The following is a 19,674-nucleotide window of genomic DNA, read 5'->3' as shown; positions in this document are numbered from 1 at the left end:
GATGAGCTTTATTTTTTTAATTTTATTTTGTTATGTTATATTAGTCACCATACAATACATCATTAATTTTTGATGTAGTGATCCACGATTCATGAGCTTTAAAGAAAAAAATCTTCATCCAGAAGCACCACTCCAGGATAAATCAACCACATAGACCCAGCTCTGTGTCACAAATATAGGGAGAAATGTAATTAGACTGTCACAAACACTCAGAGCACCTAGGGCATGAACGCTTATTCATTCTGTTCCTCTTCTGAACTTCAATCATGCTCCGAATGATTTCTAATGTCATCTGTCATATTCAACATTTTATTAAAACATGAGGAGTAGGGGCAGTGTGCATCAGTGTGTGAGAGATCAGTTTTGAAATTAAATGATGTGGTTTGCATAATCCCAAGTCCTGGCTCTGTGATGCTAGGCAATATATAATTTCTAGTTTCTTTATTTGAGAAATGGGGATAATAATTATACTTAGTTCTGAGGGTAGTTGTTTGGGTTAAAAGAGATCATTATGTAAAATATCTACTACAATGCATAGTCCATAGCAAGAGCAGCCTAATAACAGATCACTATTATTTTTTTAATTTAAATTCAATTAGCCAACATATAGTACATCCTTAGTTTCTGATGTAGTGTTCATTGATTCATCAGTTGTGTATAACACCTAGTGCTCATCACGTCACGTGCCCTCCTTAATGCCCATCACCCTGTTACCCCATCCCCCACCCACCTCCCCTTCCACAACCCTCAGTTTGTTTCCCTGAGTCAAGAGTCTCTCATGTTTTGTCTCCCTCTCTGATTTCTTCCCATTCATTTCCCCCTCCCTTCCCCTATGATCATTAGTATTCGTAAGTTCAAGGGCAGCCATCTACCTTTAGTTACATTTTCATCTCCCATATCACCAAGCCTAATGTATGCATTGTAGACATTCAATAAATATATGTTGCATGGATAAATATACTATGAAAAGCATGTCATTACACTTTTTGTCATTTTGTCTTTCACTTTTAAGATGATTTCATAATCCAATCACCTATTTAAGAACCCTCATGGAAAACTTGGTAACCAACATTAGGGATGCATTGTGGAAAAAATCCTGCCACTCAGGAACATAACATGTAGAAAGCTACAACAAACACAGCTAGGGGCGAGTTTTCCACTTATATCTGATAGAGGGCTTTGGAATCTTTGTACTAATGATGACTTTGGAGTTTTACGATAACCTTACTTCTGTCATTTTAATGGTGCTCTCCAGGATCTATAATAAAATATTTATAATAGAGTTATCTATAGGTCATGAATTCTTAGTGCTGGAGAGGACCTCAGAAATTGCCTAGTTTAGTCCTCTGTCAGATAGCTTGAATCTTCCATACAATATCTGAACATCAGGTCACCTTCAAAGCCTAGGGAATGTCATTACCTCCTGACTTACTTGCTTCGTTGTTGGATGGTATCATTCCCTAAAAGATTTTTCTTGCGATGGCTGAAGCCTGCCTCTGTAACTTCTATGTTTCATTCTTTTCTCTACCATTGGGCAATTTCTCCATGAAACACTTCAGGAACTAAGAGCTCTTATCATGTAGCCCTAAATTGTCTTCCCAGTTTCCTTTTGGTATTCCTCAAATGACATGGTTTTGATATGTCTTACAGTTTTAGCCCTGGAAATGCTCTCATTTTAAATAACTTGCTTAGAAGTGTACTGCATGGGGCAGATCACAGGGATGGTCAAGTTTAAAAAGATCTGGGTCCATTGGCTATTTCTTCAGTCTAATCAAAATTAGATTAATCCACTTGTTGTGTTTGATTGTTTTGATAGTCTCCTCAGACTTGGACGCTAAAAGTCCAAGCATTTTTTTTTTCATTTTCAGAGAAGCAGAACATGCTCATCCTTCCTTTTTTTTAAATTTAAATTCAGTTAGCCAACATTGAGTACATCATTAGTTTCAGATACAGTGTTCGAAAATTTATCAGTTGCTTACATCATCATTCCTTCAACATTGGTTCACTGCTTTAGGTTGTTGAGATTGACATTTTAAAAAATTTTCAATCTGTGGCTCTACATCTTAACTTCCTTTCTGCAAGACCTCACCTTTATTTTGTATCGATTAAGGGCTAAGCCCCACCACATACAATGGTGATCAAAATGGCACAGTTGTGCCAAGTAGTTGTATATCCTAAAGAGAGAAGCTGTTAAAGAATCTGGTATGTTTATATTTGTATTAATGATTTACAATATATTACATATCTTTTATATGTATGCCATTATATTTAGGTAAATAAAACTATGATTAAGTGCTATAAAGAAGAAGTGCGTTGTAAGATTATACACCATGTGGTTCTGGCACAGTTTGTGATTAGGGGATTCTGAAATGGCTTCCTAGAGGAAGTCATATTTAAGCTAAGATCTGAAAAATGGGCATTAGCTAGGAGAACAGAAGTGGGCAGAGTGATGGTGTCCATATCCTGGACAGATGACACAGTGGATTTTATGGTTCGAAGAGAGTGAAACTTATATCCACATATCAGCACCTTGTTATTCCAAGTTGTTACTACACATGTTGCACAGGGCAGAGGCAAGGTAAGAGCACTTCAGTGTCATCCCCAGAAATCTGCCCAGGCTGACATCTGTTCATGAATCCACACCGGCCTCAGTGTCTCCAAATCACATTCCACATCGTATCTGCATCTTCCTTCTTACGTCTCCAGCCAGGCCTGCCCCACGTGGCCAGAGTGTCGTGGGAAACCTTGTTCATGTGCATTCTGGAAAGACAAGGAGTCTAGACTGGATGGCTCTCGATTTCTCGAGTTAGCATTGTGTAAAACAAGGGGGTTAGTGGATTTGGCAATACCAGACCAAGGTAGAATCTCAATCTATTATTAACAGCAATGTCACCGGGGCAGATTAACTCACATTAATTTCTATTTCTTCACATTTAGAAGATGTAAATAATAATATTCACCTAATGGAGCTGTGGTGAAATTAAACGGGATAAAGTATTTAGAACACTTGGTTTGATGTGTGAAACCTATTAAGTTGCATAATAAATGTTAATTCTTCTTTCCTTTCTTTGAATCTATTAAAAGGGATGATAATAATACCTGCTTCATAGCAGAGGATTAAATGAAGTACCTTACAGGAAAAGGGTTTTTATTAATCCTTAAGCTTTACCCAAATTTACATTAGCCGTCCCTTCAATATTTTTTAGGCTAAGATTAGTTATTACCTTTTTAATCAGAAGAACAGGGCTTCCAAGGGAATTCAGAGAAACACTGTAAGCCGTGGGCCGAATGAGCTCTAAAATCCTAGAGTCTTTACTTGTAAAGTCATTACTTGTTTTTTTAGCCTGGTGTCAGCGAGTGCCTGCTATGTTGTGACTCTAGAAGGAGGGAGCAAAAGACTTCCTCTTACCTTTATCATGAGAAGATATCATGAGATTATCATGAGTTATCATGAGACAGTGCCAGTCTCCTCAGTTATGTTCATAAGAGGTTGAAGCCAGCAGCTGAGGTCTGACTGCTCAGGTGGAGAGGAAGAGAGAGACCATGAGCCTGGGGGACAGAGGCTTTAGTAACCTTCCCAACAAACACCCCGAAAGGAGTAAATTGCTCTGCTATCTAGGGTCTTTCCCCATAAGTTCTATCTCCCAGGAGGTAGTTGGATGTTTGTTGATCTTCCCTGTTACCAGATAATGAGTCCAAACTAAAACTGTCTTTGCACTTGGGATCTCCTGTCAAAGGGAGATCTGTGGTATGCTTGTCAAAGTGAACACCAGTATTAAACCCTTTATCAACATTCTCAGCATCCAATTTAATTTCCTAAGAAGCTCAATAATCAAGGTCATTTATGCCTCCTCCTTCAAGGATTTGACTCTCACCAGATTGTCATAGCTGGGCCAGCCCAAGTCCCAAATTATTATTGCCCTGGGGAACTGAAACTGTATTTTATATTTTATATGAAAAAGGGGACCTTGTAACCTTGGTTGTATATAAAATAACTAATTGAGGGGGACACTGGACAGACATTTAACTTTCCTGTTACTTTTTAAAGAACTCCCTTAGGGTGGTCTTCCAGGATTTGAAGAAACCATACGTTTTCATTCAATGTACCACATAGACATCATAGGTTCAATCATGTCCCTGCTCAGATATCACTTTGCCATATTAAACTTGCAAATTTTTAATATCTTTACCCTTACTGCATTTCTCTTTCTCTTGTCTCCATCAGCCTGTTAGATCTTTCACAATGAAACATATAATGGACATATTCTTTCTGATAGCTGATAATTACACAGACTTAGGGTTCACTCATTTAGAGTTTGGTTCATCAAGATTGATTGATTAAATAAGTATTTATGTAATATGATGTGCCCATCACCGTCTAAGTCTGGGCACAAAGACAGATAAGACAAACAAGATTGTTTTCATGGTGCTTACATTGTTGCTATGAAACACACAAATAAACACAGTAAATAAGTCAGCTAGATATTATCAGATAGTGACGAGTCCCATCAAGAAAATATAATAAGTTAAAGGGATAGTTAGTGATTAGAGGAGGAAAGTCATTTAAAGATCTCTTCTTTGAGGAGGTGACATTTGACCTGCAACATAAATGATGAGAAGAAGCTAGCCATGAAATTTTGGGGGAAAAGCAATTCAAGCAGAGGGAAATGCAGTGGAAGTAGTAAAGAACCTAAAGCTGGAAAAAACAACAACAACAACAACAAACCCAGCATGCCTAAAATAAAAAATACTGAAATTTAAGCATATCCAGGCATGAGGATATTGGATATTCTATCATCCAGAGACCTTCATTAAGAAAATGAGATGCAGAGAAGTGGCCTGATTTGTATAGCATCCAACAAGTCAGTGGCAAAAACAGGACTAACTTGGTTCTTTTGACTTCATCTAATAATGTCCACTGACTGTTGAGTGTGAAAACCCAGTGGTTTTTCAGGATCTCAAGGAATGTGAGTAGAGAATAAGTATCTATTTTTAAAAGAACGTCACACTGCTTTCAATAACTCCTTAGACCAAAGTTTTAATCTTTTTCTAAAGGTTAAAACTAATCAGAGTGAGAATTTTTTTGAAATTCAATGTATTTCAAAGACCTAGATAACTGCATATTTTGACGTAATACTTTATATGATAAGTTTCTAGTGAATAAATTGCTGTTAAAAGGATTTCCTCACAGTTTTCTAATATAGAAACATGAGTAATACCACTGAGATTTGAAGTTATATCAGATCCTTTTTTTGTCATTTCCTGGGCCACAGCAATCAATTTTATTTGTTAATTTGGCTAGGCCACACTCTTTAAATATTTGGTCAAATACCAGCGTGGATGTTACTCAGCTCAACTATTGCATAAATGACCTGAAAACTTCCATGTCTCCCCTGAGAGACCAGTATATCCTATAGTAGCAGAGCTGAGGTTGCTGAAAATCAAACCCAGAATCTCATTCTGTGAGTGGTTGATTTACAAATTAAGACTGTCACCTGGTCACTTTGGGCTCCTCATGGCCCTGAATCAACAGGTGAATATGTGTGACTGGAATAATTGATCCTGATTACTAAGGGAAATTTGGACTACTGCTCCACAGTGGAGGTAATGAAGAGCATGCCTTTAATACAGGAGATCCCTTGGGATTTCTTAGCACTACCATGCCCTTGTGGTTAAAATTAATGGACCAACATGGTAATTCAGTTCAAGCAGGACTGCTAAAGTCCCAGACCTTTCAGGAAGGAAAGTTTGGGTCACCTCACTAAGTAAAGAACCGAAACAAGCTGTGATACTTTCTGAGGAAAAAGGGAATATGGAATGGGTATTGGAAGAAGGGATTTATAAAGAGCAATTTTGACCACATACCATTTGCAGAGGACTGTAATTGTTGTGCATGTTTCTTTATTTTTTTAATGAATATGTTTGCATGTATGTATGTGTGTATTTTCTTCCCTCTCTTATCCCGTTACAATATGACATAAAATGTATTAACTTTACATCATAGTATTTAAGTTACAGAGTAAAAAGGAGAAGGGTGAACATCATCCAAGGACTTTGCATTCTCTTCCGGGGAAAGGGTTAGTACATTTTTGGTTATATGCAGGATATGTATCAGGTTAGGTAGAAGTATGACTTTGCTTTTGTCTTTATGAGATCAAGTATAGTTTAAGGAGATGAGTCTGGGTGCCAAGTTGACAAAGGATGGATGGTGATGGTTACTTTTATGAGTCAACTTGGCTAGCCATTGTCCCCAATCGTTTAGTCGAAGACCAGTCAAGATGCTACTGTGAAGGTGTTTTTTAGATGTGATTCACATGTAAATCAATAGTTTGTGTAGAGCAGTTTACCCTCTGTAATGTGGATGGACCTCACCTAATCACTTAAGAGTCTTCAGAAAAAAGGCTAAGACTATATAAAAAACTAATGATGCACTGTATGGTGGCTAACTTAACATAACTTAAAAAAAAAAGAAAGAAAGAAAAGGAAATTGGCTGAGAGGGCCAGAGAAGGAAGGGACTCTTCTTCCATTGTCTTCAAACTCAAGATGACAACACCAAAGCCTGCTGGAACTTCCAGCCTGCTGCCCTGGGCTGAACATTTTGGATTTGCCAAACTCCATAACCACATGGGCCAATTGCTTAAAAGCACCTCTCTCTCTCCTATTGGTTCTGTTTCTCTGGAGAAGGCTGAACAATACAGAGGATGACGGCTAGAGTGTTTGACCATGAGACTTGAGGACCCACTCTTGTTTTCCCAAAACTAAGGTCTTATGTTGGAAATCTGGCAGTTTACTCAACCAACGTTAATTCTCAGAGCAAACTGACTCTGCTCCACCTTTCCTGATCTACTTGTACATTCCTGGATTGAAATGTGGGAGCATAGATTAGACCCACTCACAGGGACCTCATAACATGTGAAAGAGGCTTAATGAAGGAAACGGGTACATTGACCAGGCAGTTGCCTGTCACACTTTAAAGACAAACACAAGAATAAGGCATATTAGGTGAAATATCCTTATGAACATTTTTCAAGGATTCAGTTAATAGCATTGCTTCTTAAGAGGAGCCTTCAAAGATAATGGTGTTTCTTCAGAGGAAATGTAGACTTTTAATTTGTGGCTAAGTGAACCGTAGCCTACAGTATACCTGTCCACTTTTCAGAGTTTTAAAGTTTCAGAGAACTTTAAAAAAAATGAAGAACTGTAACAACCAAATGTTTTAGGAACAGATTTCATAAAAATCCAAACTTTGGAAAAATACATGTAAATCTGGCATTTGTATGTAAGAGTTATGTTTTTGTCACCTGCTCAAGGACCTCCTTCAGGTCCCCCTAAAACTTCAGAGAGCTTCAGCTGTTCCTTTGCTCCTGATGGCCTTTTTCAGGGCACCTTTGACGTCCTTGTTCCTAAGGGTGTAAGTCAGCGGGTTGAGGAGGGGGGCGACGAAGGTGTAGACCAGGGCAAACTGACGGTCCGCGTCCACCGAGGAGCTAGATTGTGGACGCAGGTAGACCAAAGCACAGAAGCCATACTGCAGCAGGACCACGGTGAGGTGCGAGGAGCCGGTGGAGAAGGCCCGGAGGCGGCCCTCCGCCGAGCGGATGCGCAGGATGGCCGAGGTGATGAACACACAGGAGACACAGATAAGCAGGAAGGAGACCGTCAGCACGAGGATGCTCACCACGTAGAGGACGGCCTGGTGCACGCGGATGTCAGCGCAGGCCAGCCGCAGGACCGGGGGCACGTCGCAGAGGAAGTGGTTGATTTCCCGGCGGTGCCCGCAGAAGGGCAGGGTGAAGATTAAGGATGTGAGCTGCAGGGAGAGGAGGAGCGCCAGCCCCACGGCGCACACCACCATCTGGACGCACAGCTTCTGGGTCATGATGAGGGTGTAGTGCAGCGGGTGGCAGATGGCCACGTAGCGGTCGTATGCCATGACTGCCAAGAGAAAACAGCGCCGCCAAGGGTGAGAAAAAAGAACATTTGGGCCCCACAGCCAGCCAGGGGAATGGGCTTCCGCGCTCCCAAAATGTTAGAAAGCATCAAAGGCACGACCACAGTGGTGTAGCTGATCTCCACAGAGGACAGGTTGCACAGGAAGAAGTACCTCGGGGTGCGGAGCAAGCTGCGTGTGCACACCACCCAGACGATGGCTGTGTTGCCACAGAGGGTCATCAAGTAGAGCAGGAGGAAGAGGAGGAAGAGGAGGGCCTGGAATTCAGGGACGGCGGTGAACACGCGGAACACGAACTCAGTGGGGCCGGACTGGTTGAGGACAGGGCTCCTAGCAAACATGTCTCCTGCAAAGGAAGAGCAGGAAGTGCTGAATCTTCCTTTGCCGAGTTGCTTTATTACCTGAGTAAAAGAAAGGATTGCAAGGGATGCCTGGGTGGCTCGGTTGGTTAAGCGGCTGCCTTTGGCTCGGGTCATGATCCCAGGGTCCTGGGATCGAGTCCGACATCGGGGTCCTTGCTTGGCGGGGACCCTGCTTCTCCCTCTGCCTGCCTCTCCCCCTGCTTGTGTTCTGTCTCTCTCTCTGACAAATAAATAAATAAAAATTTAGAAAATAAAGGATGGCAAGTTTTGTTTTGTGCAAAAATAATAACTTAGTTACTCAAATATTCTTGTTTGTTAAAAAATTAAAATAAAAATTAAGTGGGTATTTTGTCATATAAAAGTTGTGAGAGGTAAAACACTGCCGTGTCTAAATAATTATTTCAAATACTGTTTTATAAAGAATGGAAGTTTCAGATCTAATTCTTAAGTTCATTATGACAAATAAGTTTTAATAGTAATCCAGATCTAAAACCTCTCGACTGATATAAAAAATATAAGAAATGGATAAGAGAAAGGAAAGAGAGGAAAAACTGTGGTAATTTTCTCAAACCGTATAAAGAGTGACTCAGTATAAACCACATTATTATTTAGATGTGGATGATTAGAGAAAAGTTTATTCTTTATATATTCTCTAACAATTTAGTATTAGTCACCTTAATATTGACCACAAAAAGAATGTATTTTTCCAGATATATGTAATATAAACATATATATCTTTCCCCCAAATTAAAGAGAAAAATGAAGGAAGGAAGCTATCATTCAAAAGAAAAAGAAGAACAAAATGGATGCAGAATTCCACAGAACAAAAGTCTTTTAAGAAATGTGGTCCATGAGCGACTACGGACTCTGAGAAACAAACAGGGTTTAGAGGGGAGGGGGTGGGGGGATGGGTTAGCCCGGTGATGGGTATTAAGGAGGGCACGTACTGCACGGAGCACTGGGTGTTATAAGAAAACAATGGATCGTGGATCACCACATCAAAAACTAATGATGCATTGTATGGTGACTAACATAACATAATACAATTAAAAAAAAAGAAATGTGGTCAGGAGCAGAATGATACATTATCACTTAGGACAATAAATACAGATGGGCATATATACTGTATTAAGACATAAAGATGTTCAGATTGAGTTAGGAAACAAAATATTTTTAAAAGAAGAGAGGCAAAAACACAGTGTCATATAAAAACTACCACTCTTTTTATCTGAAAAGTTTCTGGAAATTTTTTAAATATGAAATAAACCATGATCCCCAACCAAAAGAGATGACAAGCATCTGATTGTCTCTAAAAAAACCCCAAGGCGGCCAACTGAGAAGTAGTTAGAACTGATAAGAAAATGTCTTAAGATGGCCAATAGTTAACTGATTTGTACTTAACCTCCTTGATCTCCTTTTCCTCTATAAAATATTGTGTAGGGTGTTCACAGCCCACTGAATTAATTCTAGACAAGCAGTCTTCATTTCCATACCCCTGAGTATTTACACTCCCTCCAGTTGAGGTTTTTGCTTATCAAGTCCATTGTTTTTGTTTCCAACCATGAATAAGCCAAGTACACTTATTATTATTCAAGTTAGTAGAATAGTGTATGAAATGTTGAACTATGAATGCAAAAAAGAATTTTTCAGTGAATGAAATCATATGGCATTTGTCTTTCTCTGACTGACTTATTTTGCTTAGCCTGATACCATCTAGTTCCATCCACATTATTGAAATTGGCAAGATTTCATTTTTTTTTTTTTTTCTGAGCAGGGAGCCCAATGTGGGGCTCCATCTCAGGACCCTGAGATCATGACCTGAGTTGAAGGCAGCTGCTTAACTGACTGAGCCACCCAGGCGCCCCAAGATTTCATTCTTTTTGATGGCTAAGTGATATTCCATTGTGTGTATATATATGTGTGTGTGTATATGTGTGTGTGTGTGTGTGTGTGTGTGTGTGTGTGTGTGTGTGTGTGTACCATGTCTTTTATATCCATTCATCAAGGTAAATCAGTTGTAATGTTTTGGAAATATTTGAGAAAAGTGAGTTGCAAATGAATAATTACTGATGAATTAGCGAAAATGAGCAGAACTACTGCATAAGTTAGAGGGTAATATTAAAAATGATCTGTGTATAAGCATTCATGAAACATTTATTATTTGACCATAATTATGAGAAATAAAAAAAATGAGGGGCGCCTGGGTGACTCAGTAGGTTAAGCATCTGCCTTTGGCTCAGGTCATGATCCCAGGGTCCTGGATCCTGGGATCGAGCCCCACATCGGGCTCTCCGCTCAGCGGGGAGCCTGCTTCTCTTTCTCCCTCTGCCTGCCGCTCCCCCTGCTTGTGCTCTCTCTCTCTCTGTCAAATAAATAAAATAAAATCTTTAAAAAAATTTAACTTTTCAAAACTTACTTCTCTGGTGTTTCATGAAAGCTTCTTTAGGTGCCTTGGAAGCATAGTCAAACATAATAATTTCTTGTACCATAATGTGAAGGCACTCTTCTAAATTCTCTGCACGTATTAATTCAGATGCACCTCACAACGACACCATGAGGCAGGTAATATGTTATACCTATTTTACAGATAAAGAACCGAGGTCTCAAAAGATTAAATAGTCTAGATTAAACAGCTAGTCCGTGGTGGAGTTGTGATGTAAGCCCGAGCATTTTGGATCTAGAAAAGAAAGATCTAAGTTTGGGTCTTGGCTTTACCACTTCCTAGTTCCCACTTTCCTCCCTGTCTTTCCTTTCCTCCCTCCCTTCCTCTTGGTCTTTGTCTCCCTCCTTCCCCGTCTCCTCTCTCTTTCTCTCATTCTTTTCTCTTAAACTGTAAAACACAGTCCTAGCTCAAGGGCTGTACCAAAAGAGGCTGAATTTGGTCTGCAGTCTAGTTTGCCTACCCTTGCTCTAAAGTATTATACACAGCAGGTTAAGATCAATTAGGGAAAAAATAGCCATTCGTTTTTACAAAGTAAAGTCTCCGAAGAGGTTTCCTTACCTCTTTGCAATTCACTGCATTCCCTCAGCCATCAGATAACATTCATAAGGGCAAAATTTTTGTTTCTGCCTATAGATGATTGAGGCAGCTCTTCCAGAATGCTGCCTGACCCTCTGGATTCTGTTCTTTAAGGATGAAAGGAAATAAGGATACATGGGATCCAGATGTGCATGATCCCCTAGAAATGAAAAGTGACTAGTAGGTGATGTCTTCATAGCATATCAATGTGCATGGGCAAGAGTACGCTGGTGTTCAGGAAGAGTCAGGTTTTAGAAAGCCGTTCTTGGGATAGGACAAGATGAAGAGGAACCCAGGAAAGTAAGGATACTTTGGAATTATTCTAAGCCAGAGTCTTGCATGGAAGGCCCAGAATCCTTTTCTGCACTCTTCTCTTTACTCAGAGGCTGTTCTTGCCTGATGTAGCCAGATAACTTAGTGCCTATAGGATATCTTAAGATAATGGCTCCCCAAGAGGAGGAATTTCCCCAGTGGCCTTTTTAAAACCAAATCTAACTAAAAAATACTGGGAGGAGACTTCCTGGGTTGATCAACTCTGACAAAGTTAACTTTTGGAGGGGCACCTGGGTGGCTCAGTCTTTAAGCGCCTGCCTTCGGCTCAGGTCGTGATCCCGGGGTCCTGGGATCGAGCCCCGCATCGCGTTCCCCCAGCTCAGCGGGAAGACTGCTTCTCCCTCTCGCACTCCCCCTGCTTGTGTTCCCTCTCTCACTGTCTCTCTCTGTGTCAAATAAATAAATAAAATTTTAAAAGACAAGTTAACTTTTGGGCAACTTTTCACATGATAATCATAGACAACTGTCATCTGGCGACCACAGGGTTGTATCCTCATTCCTACCTATACCCAACCCATAAGAACCTATGGATAGGTATTCTGGCAAATTCAATCTAGGGGAAATGTTCATGCCAGCTCAAGGGTCCCAGAAGACGTAGACTGCATTAAAATTACCCTTGCCTGGATGATTGGGAATGTGGTGAATTTTAGGCTGAGCTTTGTCACTCAAATGCTAAGTTACCTCAGGCAAATTTTAAAGATTTTTATATTTGAATTTCCTCATCTATATTATGAGTGGTTGGACTAGATGATGTTCATGGTCCCCTCGCTCCTCAAAACTCTACAATTTCTACTTCTCTCTCAAGAAACAGAGAACTTGTGGAAGAACTGTGTCCCGCCTGTCACTTGCAGCTTTCTTGTTTCCCCTGTCAGTCATATCCTACTTCGCTCTGCTGAACCTGCCCTGTTCCTGCTCATTTCTGTGATGATAATTAACTTGGATATCATATTTATAATGAGATATCATGCTTGTGCTTATGTTTATAATTTCAGGCCCCAAGCAAGTGGGTGGCTTGACTTAGCTATTGGGTATTTGAACACCTTTGCCATGAGCCAGCATGTTATTTTGGCATTCACCCAACTAAATCACTGGAGCACTTTCAGCCTATCACAGACAGGTTACAAGTCTAGTCATACCTTTGAGCAAAAGTATATATTAACACGGTATATAATTGCTATGTAGTTAGAGTAGTGGAAGAAGATTTTTCTCATTACTTTCTTCTTAGATGTTAAAGGGATAATGACTGATGAAATTTCACTCAATCCATAAGGAAAACTATTGACTATGGAGTTGCAGATTACCTTCAATGGGTTCCAAATGCTCTAACCCCCGAATCGGTAAGGTTCATCCCAATCGAGAAGTTCAGAAGCGTTTGTCTGTATAATGACGCTGACACTCACACTCATGGTAGAATTTGGAGTTGGAATAAATGATTCTTGATGGATTCATCAAAAACTGTATTTATGGAAGGGGTTTCACACCATGCAAACAAGCAACTCTTCACGTCAGGATGTGACAGAAATACTCCTTCACATCCACAGGTGCTCAGCATCTTCTCTGCCCCCCCTTCTTTTCACCCTCCACCCACATTCTCAGCAAATAGTACTCCTTTGGGAAAGCCATCAATAAAATGCACATACGCCATCCCAAAGCACATCTGGCTTTCTCTCACTAGAACATTAGAAATGGCTACTTTTATGAAGTACTCACAGAGGTCACAACGTGAAACATATCATGTCTCCACTGGTTGGGTTAAACAAAGTCAGACAGAGAACTTGGTCTTTGCTATGGTTTCCCCATATGGTCCTTGGTGCCAGGAAGATTGTCCTCAGGTGGAAGTAGTATATAAACACAGGTCTGGGTCAGAAAGTTCAAGAACCTGCAGGAGAGGAGAAATAAGGTGAGGTGTTATGAAGTGGGAGAGAGGCAGAGAGATTGATGGTCCAGTTCTGTCTCTATTACTTTTGCTAAATGTATAATAAAAATAATTTTAAAATTTATTTCTCGGCAGTATGTCAAGCACTGTACTAAGTACATAAAATATATTATCTCATTAAATCTTACCCCAACTCTATGAAGTAGGTACTATTATTATGCACATTTATAGACAGGGTAACCAAGGCACTACTAATATAGTTTGAATCCAGATTGTCTCATATCAAGGCTTTTGATTTAACTCTTGCATTAGTACTCTCTCCTTCCTTCCTTCCTTCCTTCCTTCCTTCCTTCCTTCCTTCCTTCCTTCCTCTCTTTCTTTCCAACTACTAGCACAAGAGACTCCTTCAGAATGGAGAATTCACGAAACAATTTTCTTATGGTTGTAAGAGTGTTAGTGTTTTCTTTTCTGGATGTTTGTCTTTCTAATGAGAATTCCTGAGAAGAGTCTTGTCCTTGCAGTCTGGTTTGCAAGGAGTGACAGCTCAAACTACGAGGCGTCCATGAGGAATAAAGACTTTCACTGTCATCTAGAGCGAGAGTATCTAGCACTATTACAGTGAAAGCCTTCAATGGATGCCAGTTCTTATCCCCTCTGCTTCCTTCTGGCTATCAGGCCACAGGGTAGAAAAGATTGGATCATTATTTTTTTCTTTTCTTTTTTTAAGATTTATTTATTTATTTTAGAGAGAGAGCGTGAGTGTGGGGAGGGGCAGAGAGAGAGAGAATCCTCAAGCAGACTCCCCACTGATTGTGAAGTCCAATGCGGGGCTCGATCCCAAGACCCTGAGATCATGACCTGAGCCAAAATCAAAGAGTTGGCCACTTGACTGAGCCACCCAGGCACCCTGGGTCATTATTTTTTTTCTATTCCATATTCATCAGTAGAGGTTTTCTTATAAAGGTTAGATATCCTGGTATTTATTGTTTCCATATGTTAGACTCAAACTGATCATTTTTAAAAATTTTATTATGTTATGTTAATCACCATACATTACATCATTAATTTTTGATGTAGTGTTCCGTGATTCATTGTTTGCATATAACACCCAGTGCTCCATTCAAACTGATCATTTTTAATTTCTTGAATTTTGTGATCATCTGGAAGTCCTCAAAAGCTTGCAGGGTGACAGGTGAACTCTATTCTAACATATAAGCATGGGGTTGGTTAGTGAGGAGGAACATGGTTTGTACTTTCATGGGATGAGGGAAGAAAGAACATTATGGGGTGATCTGAGAGATGCCCTCTATTTGGGCACATAAAATGAGCAAATCTTGAGTCTTATAATTAGCCATCAGGGACCCAGCTTGGTGCTGACTCATTTACTTAATCTCAGTTCATTCACTCATTCATTTATTCACTCATGTAATCATCCAGTCACACATCCCCTCACTCATTGGTTTAATTTTTCACTGAATAAGCATTTGATGGTTCCTATTAAAAATCAAGCCTGGTAGAGATGAGAGGGCAGTTGTATGAGCTAACAGCAGTCCTCAGGCAGGTACAATTCCCATCGGACACCAGGTCCAGGGATCATCTTTTGACTTGTAGAAAACTGTCTCTGGGCCTGATTGAACCTGAGTGGCTAAGGATATCATTTCATTCTTCTGTGGCTCAACTAAAAAGATTTCCCCTCACTGTTGATCTGAAGTTCAGCATCTTGTCAAAATCAAAGTCACAGTTACTAGTTTGGGGGAGGGCTTGAGTTCATTTGGCTGTTCCTAATGATTCTATCTTAGTTCATTCAGGCTGCTGTAACAAAACATCATAGATTGGGTGGCTTACAAACAACATAAATTTATTTCTTTTCACAGTTCTGGAGGCTGGGAAGTCCAAAGTCAACGCACTGGCAGATTTCATGTCTGATGAGAGCCTGTTTCCTGGTTCACAGTTGGCTGTCTCTTTTGCTACTTCATCCCATGGTGGAAGGGGCAAGGGACTTCTCTGGGATCTCTTTTTTAATCCCCTTCACCAGACACTTAAACTGCCTCCTCTGAAAGACCCATCTCCTACTACCATCACATGGGATGTTAGGATTTAATGTATGAAAGTTGGGGACACACATTCAGTCTATAGCTGGTCCCATTCCCAGAAATAATCTGACAGAAACTTTTAGTTGCATACATTTATTAAACATTTTTATTAAAAAGTTACAGAAGCATCTTTGAGAGGAGGTGAATTGCTACATTATTCCATTGCTGTCCACCACAGGGTGTTTGATGTGGTTAAATCATTGTCTAAACCTACCCCCTGAATGTGCTACACAGCCCTTGTGACTCATACCCCACACCAGCCCACCAGGACTTCGAAGGTTAGAGCATGGAGGCTTTCTGGGCACACATTCACCTTTTACTGTCTTTCTTATTTCTCTCCAGTGAGGCAATGAGACATTTGGGATTTGAGGAAGGTGAGCACATCTGATGTTCAGGTTCACGGGCATCCACCTTTCTAAAAGTAGATATTCACTGGAGCATACGGGATTCCCGGCTAAGCTGCTTTATCTAAGTGAGTACGTAGCATAAATGTCTAGAAAACAGGGATGACAGATCTTCCTAGAGAGCAAGGGCTTCATTGTAAGAGTAGCAACGCATGGACAGAACACATGGGCTCTGGTCCCCTTTACATACCTCTGATGACTTCAAAGACCAGTGTTGTTTAATGTGCTCCTGCTTAGAGCTGTGAGGAGCTTGGAGATTTGGGTTCTTCAGAATGTCAACACTGAAAGAGATTTAAACACTTTCAAAGAGGTGTTAGATCAATATTATTGTGACTTTTCATGTCTCCTTGTGTCCTAATGCTTTAGTTACAAAGATAATCTTGTTATACTGAGAAGATTAGTGGACCTTGATGAAAGAGAAAAATTTTTTTTAAATTTTTATTTAATTTTTATTTTTTTAGAGAGAGACAGTATGGGGGAGGGGCAGAGGGAAAAGGAGAGAGAGAGAGAGAATCTTAAGCAGACTCCCCTCTGAGCATGGAGCCTGACATGGGGCTCGATCATGACCCAACTGGAAATCATGAGTTAGATGCTCAAACAACTGAGCCAAAAGAGAAAAATTCTTAACCTTAATATCCTTTATGACTGCTGCATTGTATTATGGTGTTAAACAATTGTTAGCTGAACTAAACTGGAAAGGGTGTGCTCTGGAGTCCCACAGACTTGGGTTCAAAATTCTCTCTTTGCCACCCTTTGCCTGTGTCTGAGCCTCCATTTCCTCCTCTCTATATGGCTGATCTCCTCAGAAGTAGTGTGGGATCTGAATGAGTTCATATATGCAGATAAAGAGCAGACACTAGGTACGAAATATAAATTTTCTCTTTTCTTTGGTCTCCACCCCCTTTTTATACCAGGCTCTGAGGAAATGACTGCATTTGGCAATCTCCTGTTGTCCAGGTCTTATCCCTAGATCCATTCAATCCTACACTCTGGAGGTGGATTCAAGCAGCAGTATTTTAAAATCTCCTCTAGATTATTGTCATGTGCAGCCAAGGTTGAGAACCCTTGTTCTAGATTAGTGTTTCTAGGTTGAGTCCCGTGGTTTCCAAACTTTTCAAAGCCACTAGGAGGGCTTGCTGAGGCACAAATAGCTGGGCTATACTCCTAGAGTTTCTGAATCGGTAGGTCTGGGGTGGGGGGTTTCTATAATTGGCCCTTCTAAAAAATTCCAGGTGAAGCTGATGCTGCTGGTCTTGCAACAATGCTTTTGAAATGCTGCTCCAGGGAAACAGTTCTCAAAGTGTGATCTGCGCACCAAACTCATCTGAAATATAGGCGAAGCTTGTTAAGAGTGCAGGCAGTCCTCTCTATCCATACTCTCTTATATGAACTTTATGAGAACTCAGGTAAGGAATAGGTATGAATATATTTTCACCCTCTGAACTATGTTCTTCTCTCTGAAATTCAGGGAAGCTCAGGATCTAGGTATATGCGGATAGTGGGGGATAATTCTACAGATTTCTTTTTTTTTTAATTTTTAAAGATTTTATTTATTTATTTGACAGAAAGCGAGAGAGCACAAGCAGGGGGAGCAATAGAGGGAGAGGGAGAAGCAGGCTCCCCACTGAGCAGGAAGGGAGCCTGATGTGGGCCTCGATCCCAGGACTCTGGGATCAGGACCCGAGCTGAAGGTAGATGCTTAACCATCTGAGCCACCCAGCCACCCCAATTCTACAGATTTCTAAGCTCTACCAGAAATATACTAAATTAGATTATCTGTATAGCTCCTAGAGTTCTGCATTTCAACATCTCTCAAGGTAATTCTTAAGAGCATGAATGTCTGAGAACTATGCTTCTATACCATGTACAAAAATCATAGAGTTATTTTGAATTCTAGTAATTAAAAATGTAATTCTGGTATCATACACTTAGGAGATTCATTTGCGAACTCTTTAAACCAATGTAGTCTAAGATCTTATATTATCCAGGAATATAATTCTCATTTTAAGATAGAAGCAACATCCTCTTTCTGGAAAAAGATATCCAAAATTTTTCCTACCCAGTCACATTCCCAAAGCATGACTAGAACCAATCTCATTTGGGAGGGAGGGAGCTTCTTAGAAAAATGAAAGAGAAGAAAGAATTAAAATTCACAAAAATATTCTTAGATACTAGAAGTCCAATAGAAATATCACATGGTTTGCATGCTATTTTTAATCAGTAGGCTAAGCCCAGTGAAGACTTTGCTTTTCCAACCACCTTCTGAAATGCACTCTTGACCTCTTTGTTCCTTGGGCTGTAGACCACAGGGTTCAGCATGGGGATGACCATGGTGTAGAACACGGATGCCATTTTGTCTGTGTCCATGGAATGACTAGAACTTGGCTGTAAGTACATGACGATAATTGTCCCATAGAAGATGGAAACAGTGGTCAGGTGGGATGCACAGGTAGAGAAAGCCTTCTTGTCCCTCAGCTGAGCGCATTCTCAAGATAGCAATAAAAATGAACAGATAAGAGTTCAAGATAACCAAGAGGGTGAAAAAGACTTTGAATGCTGCCAATGTGAAGAGCACAATCTCATTCATGTGGATATCAGAGCAAGAGAGCCAGCAGTGGGGGAATGTCACAGAAAAAGTGATTAATTATGTTGGAACGACAGAAGGAGAGGTGGAAGGTGAGGGCAACATGGATGGAAGACTGCAAGAGTCCACAGATGTAGGAGCCAGTGGCCAGTGAGGTACACATAGCACTTGGCACAGTGGTGGCGTAATGCAGGGGTTTGCACACTGCTGCATGGCGGTCAAAGGCCATTGAGGCCAAGAGGAAACTTCCAGTAGTGGCAAAGGCTGAAAAGAAGAACATCTGGGCAGCACATGCATTGTTGGATATGATCTTATCTCCTGTGAGAAACCCCACCATTACCTTGGGAGTGACAGCTGAAGCATAAATGCAGTCCACGAGGGAGAGGTTGCTGAGGAAGAAGTACATGGGAATGTGGAGACGAGAGTCCAACAGAATCAACACGATCATTCCAATGTTCCCAACAAGAATGATGAAGTAAATGATAGTGAAGACTGCAAATAAAGGGACCTGCATCTCTAGGGCATCTGTTAAGCCCACAAGAATGAATTCAGTCACCTCTGAAATGTTCTCCATCAAAGTCATTTGGGAATCATCATGAGAGGCACCTATGACAAACTGAGCAAACACGAGATAATGCAATTTGATCACTAGCATGGGAACTGACTGTGAACAGGGTCTTTTGGCCATATGTGCAGTTTTCTGTCAAGGGCAGGAGCCTGTGTACAGCAAGTTGGACTGAACACTGGGTAAGTGTGGGTTGAGCAAGCTCTTCTTCTAAAAGTGATGTGGAAGGACACGGGGATGTCCTTGCTGACTGTGCTGCCATAAGGGGACTGTATTATGACTCTGGAGGCACATCTCAGCTTGCCTGCTGTATGGTGTATTCTATTACACTAAACCAGTAGGACTTTTTCCCACTACTTGCCATACCTCCAAAGCACTCTTATTGCAAATACATGAAGGGTTGGGGTGACAGTCAAAAAGGGAGACAATGCCTCCTTATTCTTTTTATTTAGAGAATGCTAAAGGAATAGCAGGGCAAATATAGCT

General features: G+C 40.5%; 1 protein-coding gene and 1 pseudogene across 1 annotated transcript; both read right to left on the bottom strand.

Moving 5' to 3' along the window:
- Positions 1-7,337: 7,337 nt before the first annotated feature.
- LOC114215229 (olfactory receptor 10Q1-like) lies at positions 7,338-8,293 on the bottom strand. Its single transcript, XM_028111115.1, is given in 2 exon segments — positions 7,338-7,954; positions 7,957-8,293. Coding segments are annotated over 2 exon segments (954 nt in total).
- Positions 8,294-18,256: 9,963 nt separating this feature from the next.
- On the bottom strand, positions 18,257-19,206 carry LOC114215337 (olfactory receptor 5B12-like; annotated as a pseudogene).
- Positions 19,207-19,674: the final 468 nt, after the last annotated feature.

Source organism: Eumetopias jubatus, unplaced genomic scaffold (genome assembly GCF_037043125.1).
Source record: "Eumetopias jubatus isolate StellerSeaLion01/CBP00866 unplaced genomic scaffold, mEumJub1_p1.0 scaffold_13, whole genome shotgun sequence".
Lineage (NCBI taxonomy): Eukaryota > Metazoa > Chordata > Mammalia > Carnivora > Otariidae > Eumetopias > Eumetopias jubatus.
The sequence above is the reverse complement of the archived record's forward strand: the minus strand, read 5'-3'. Positions and strand labels throughout refer to the sequence as shown.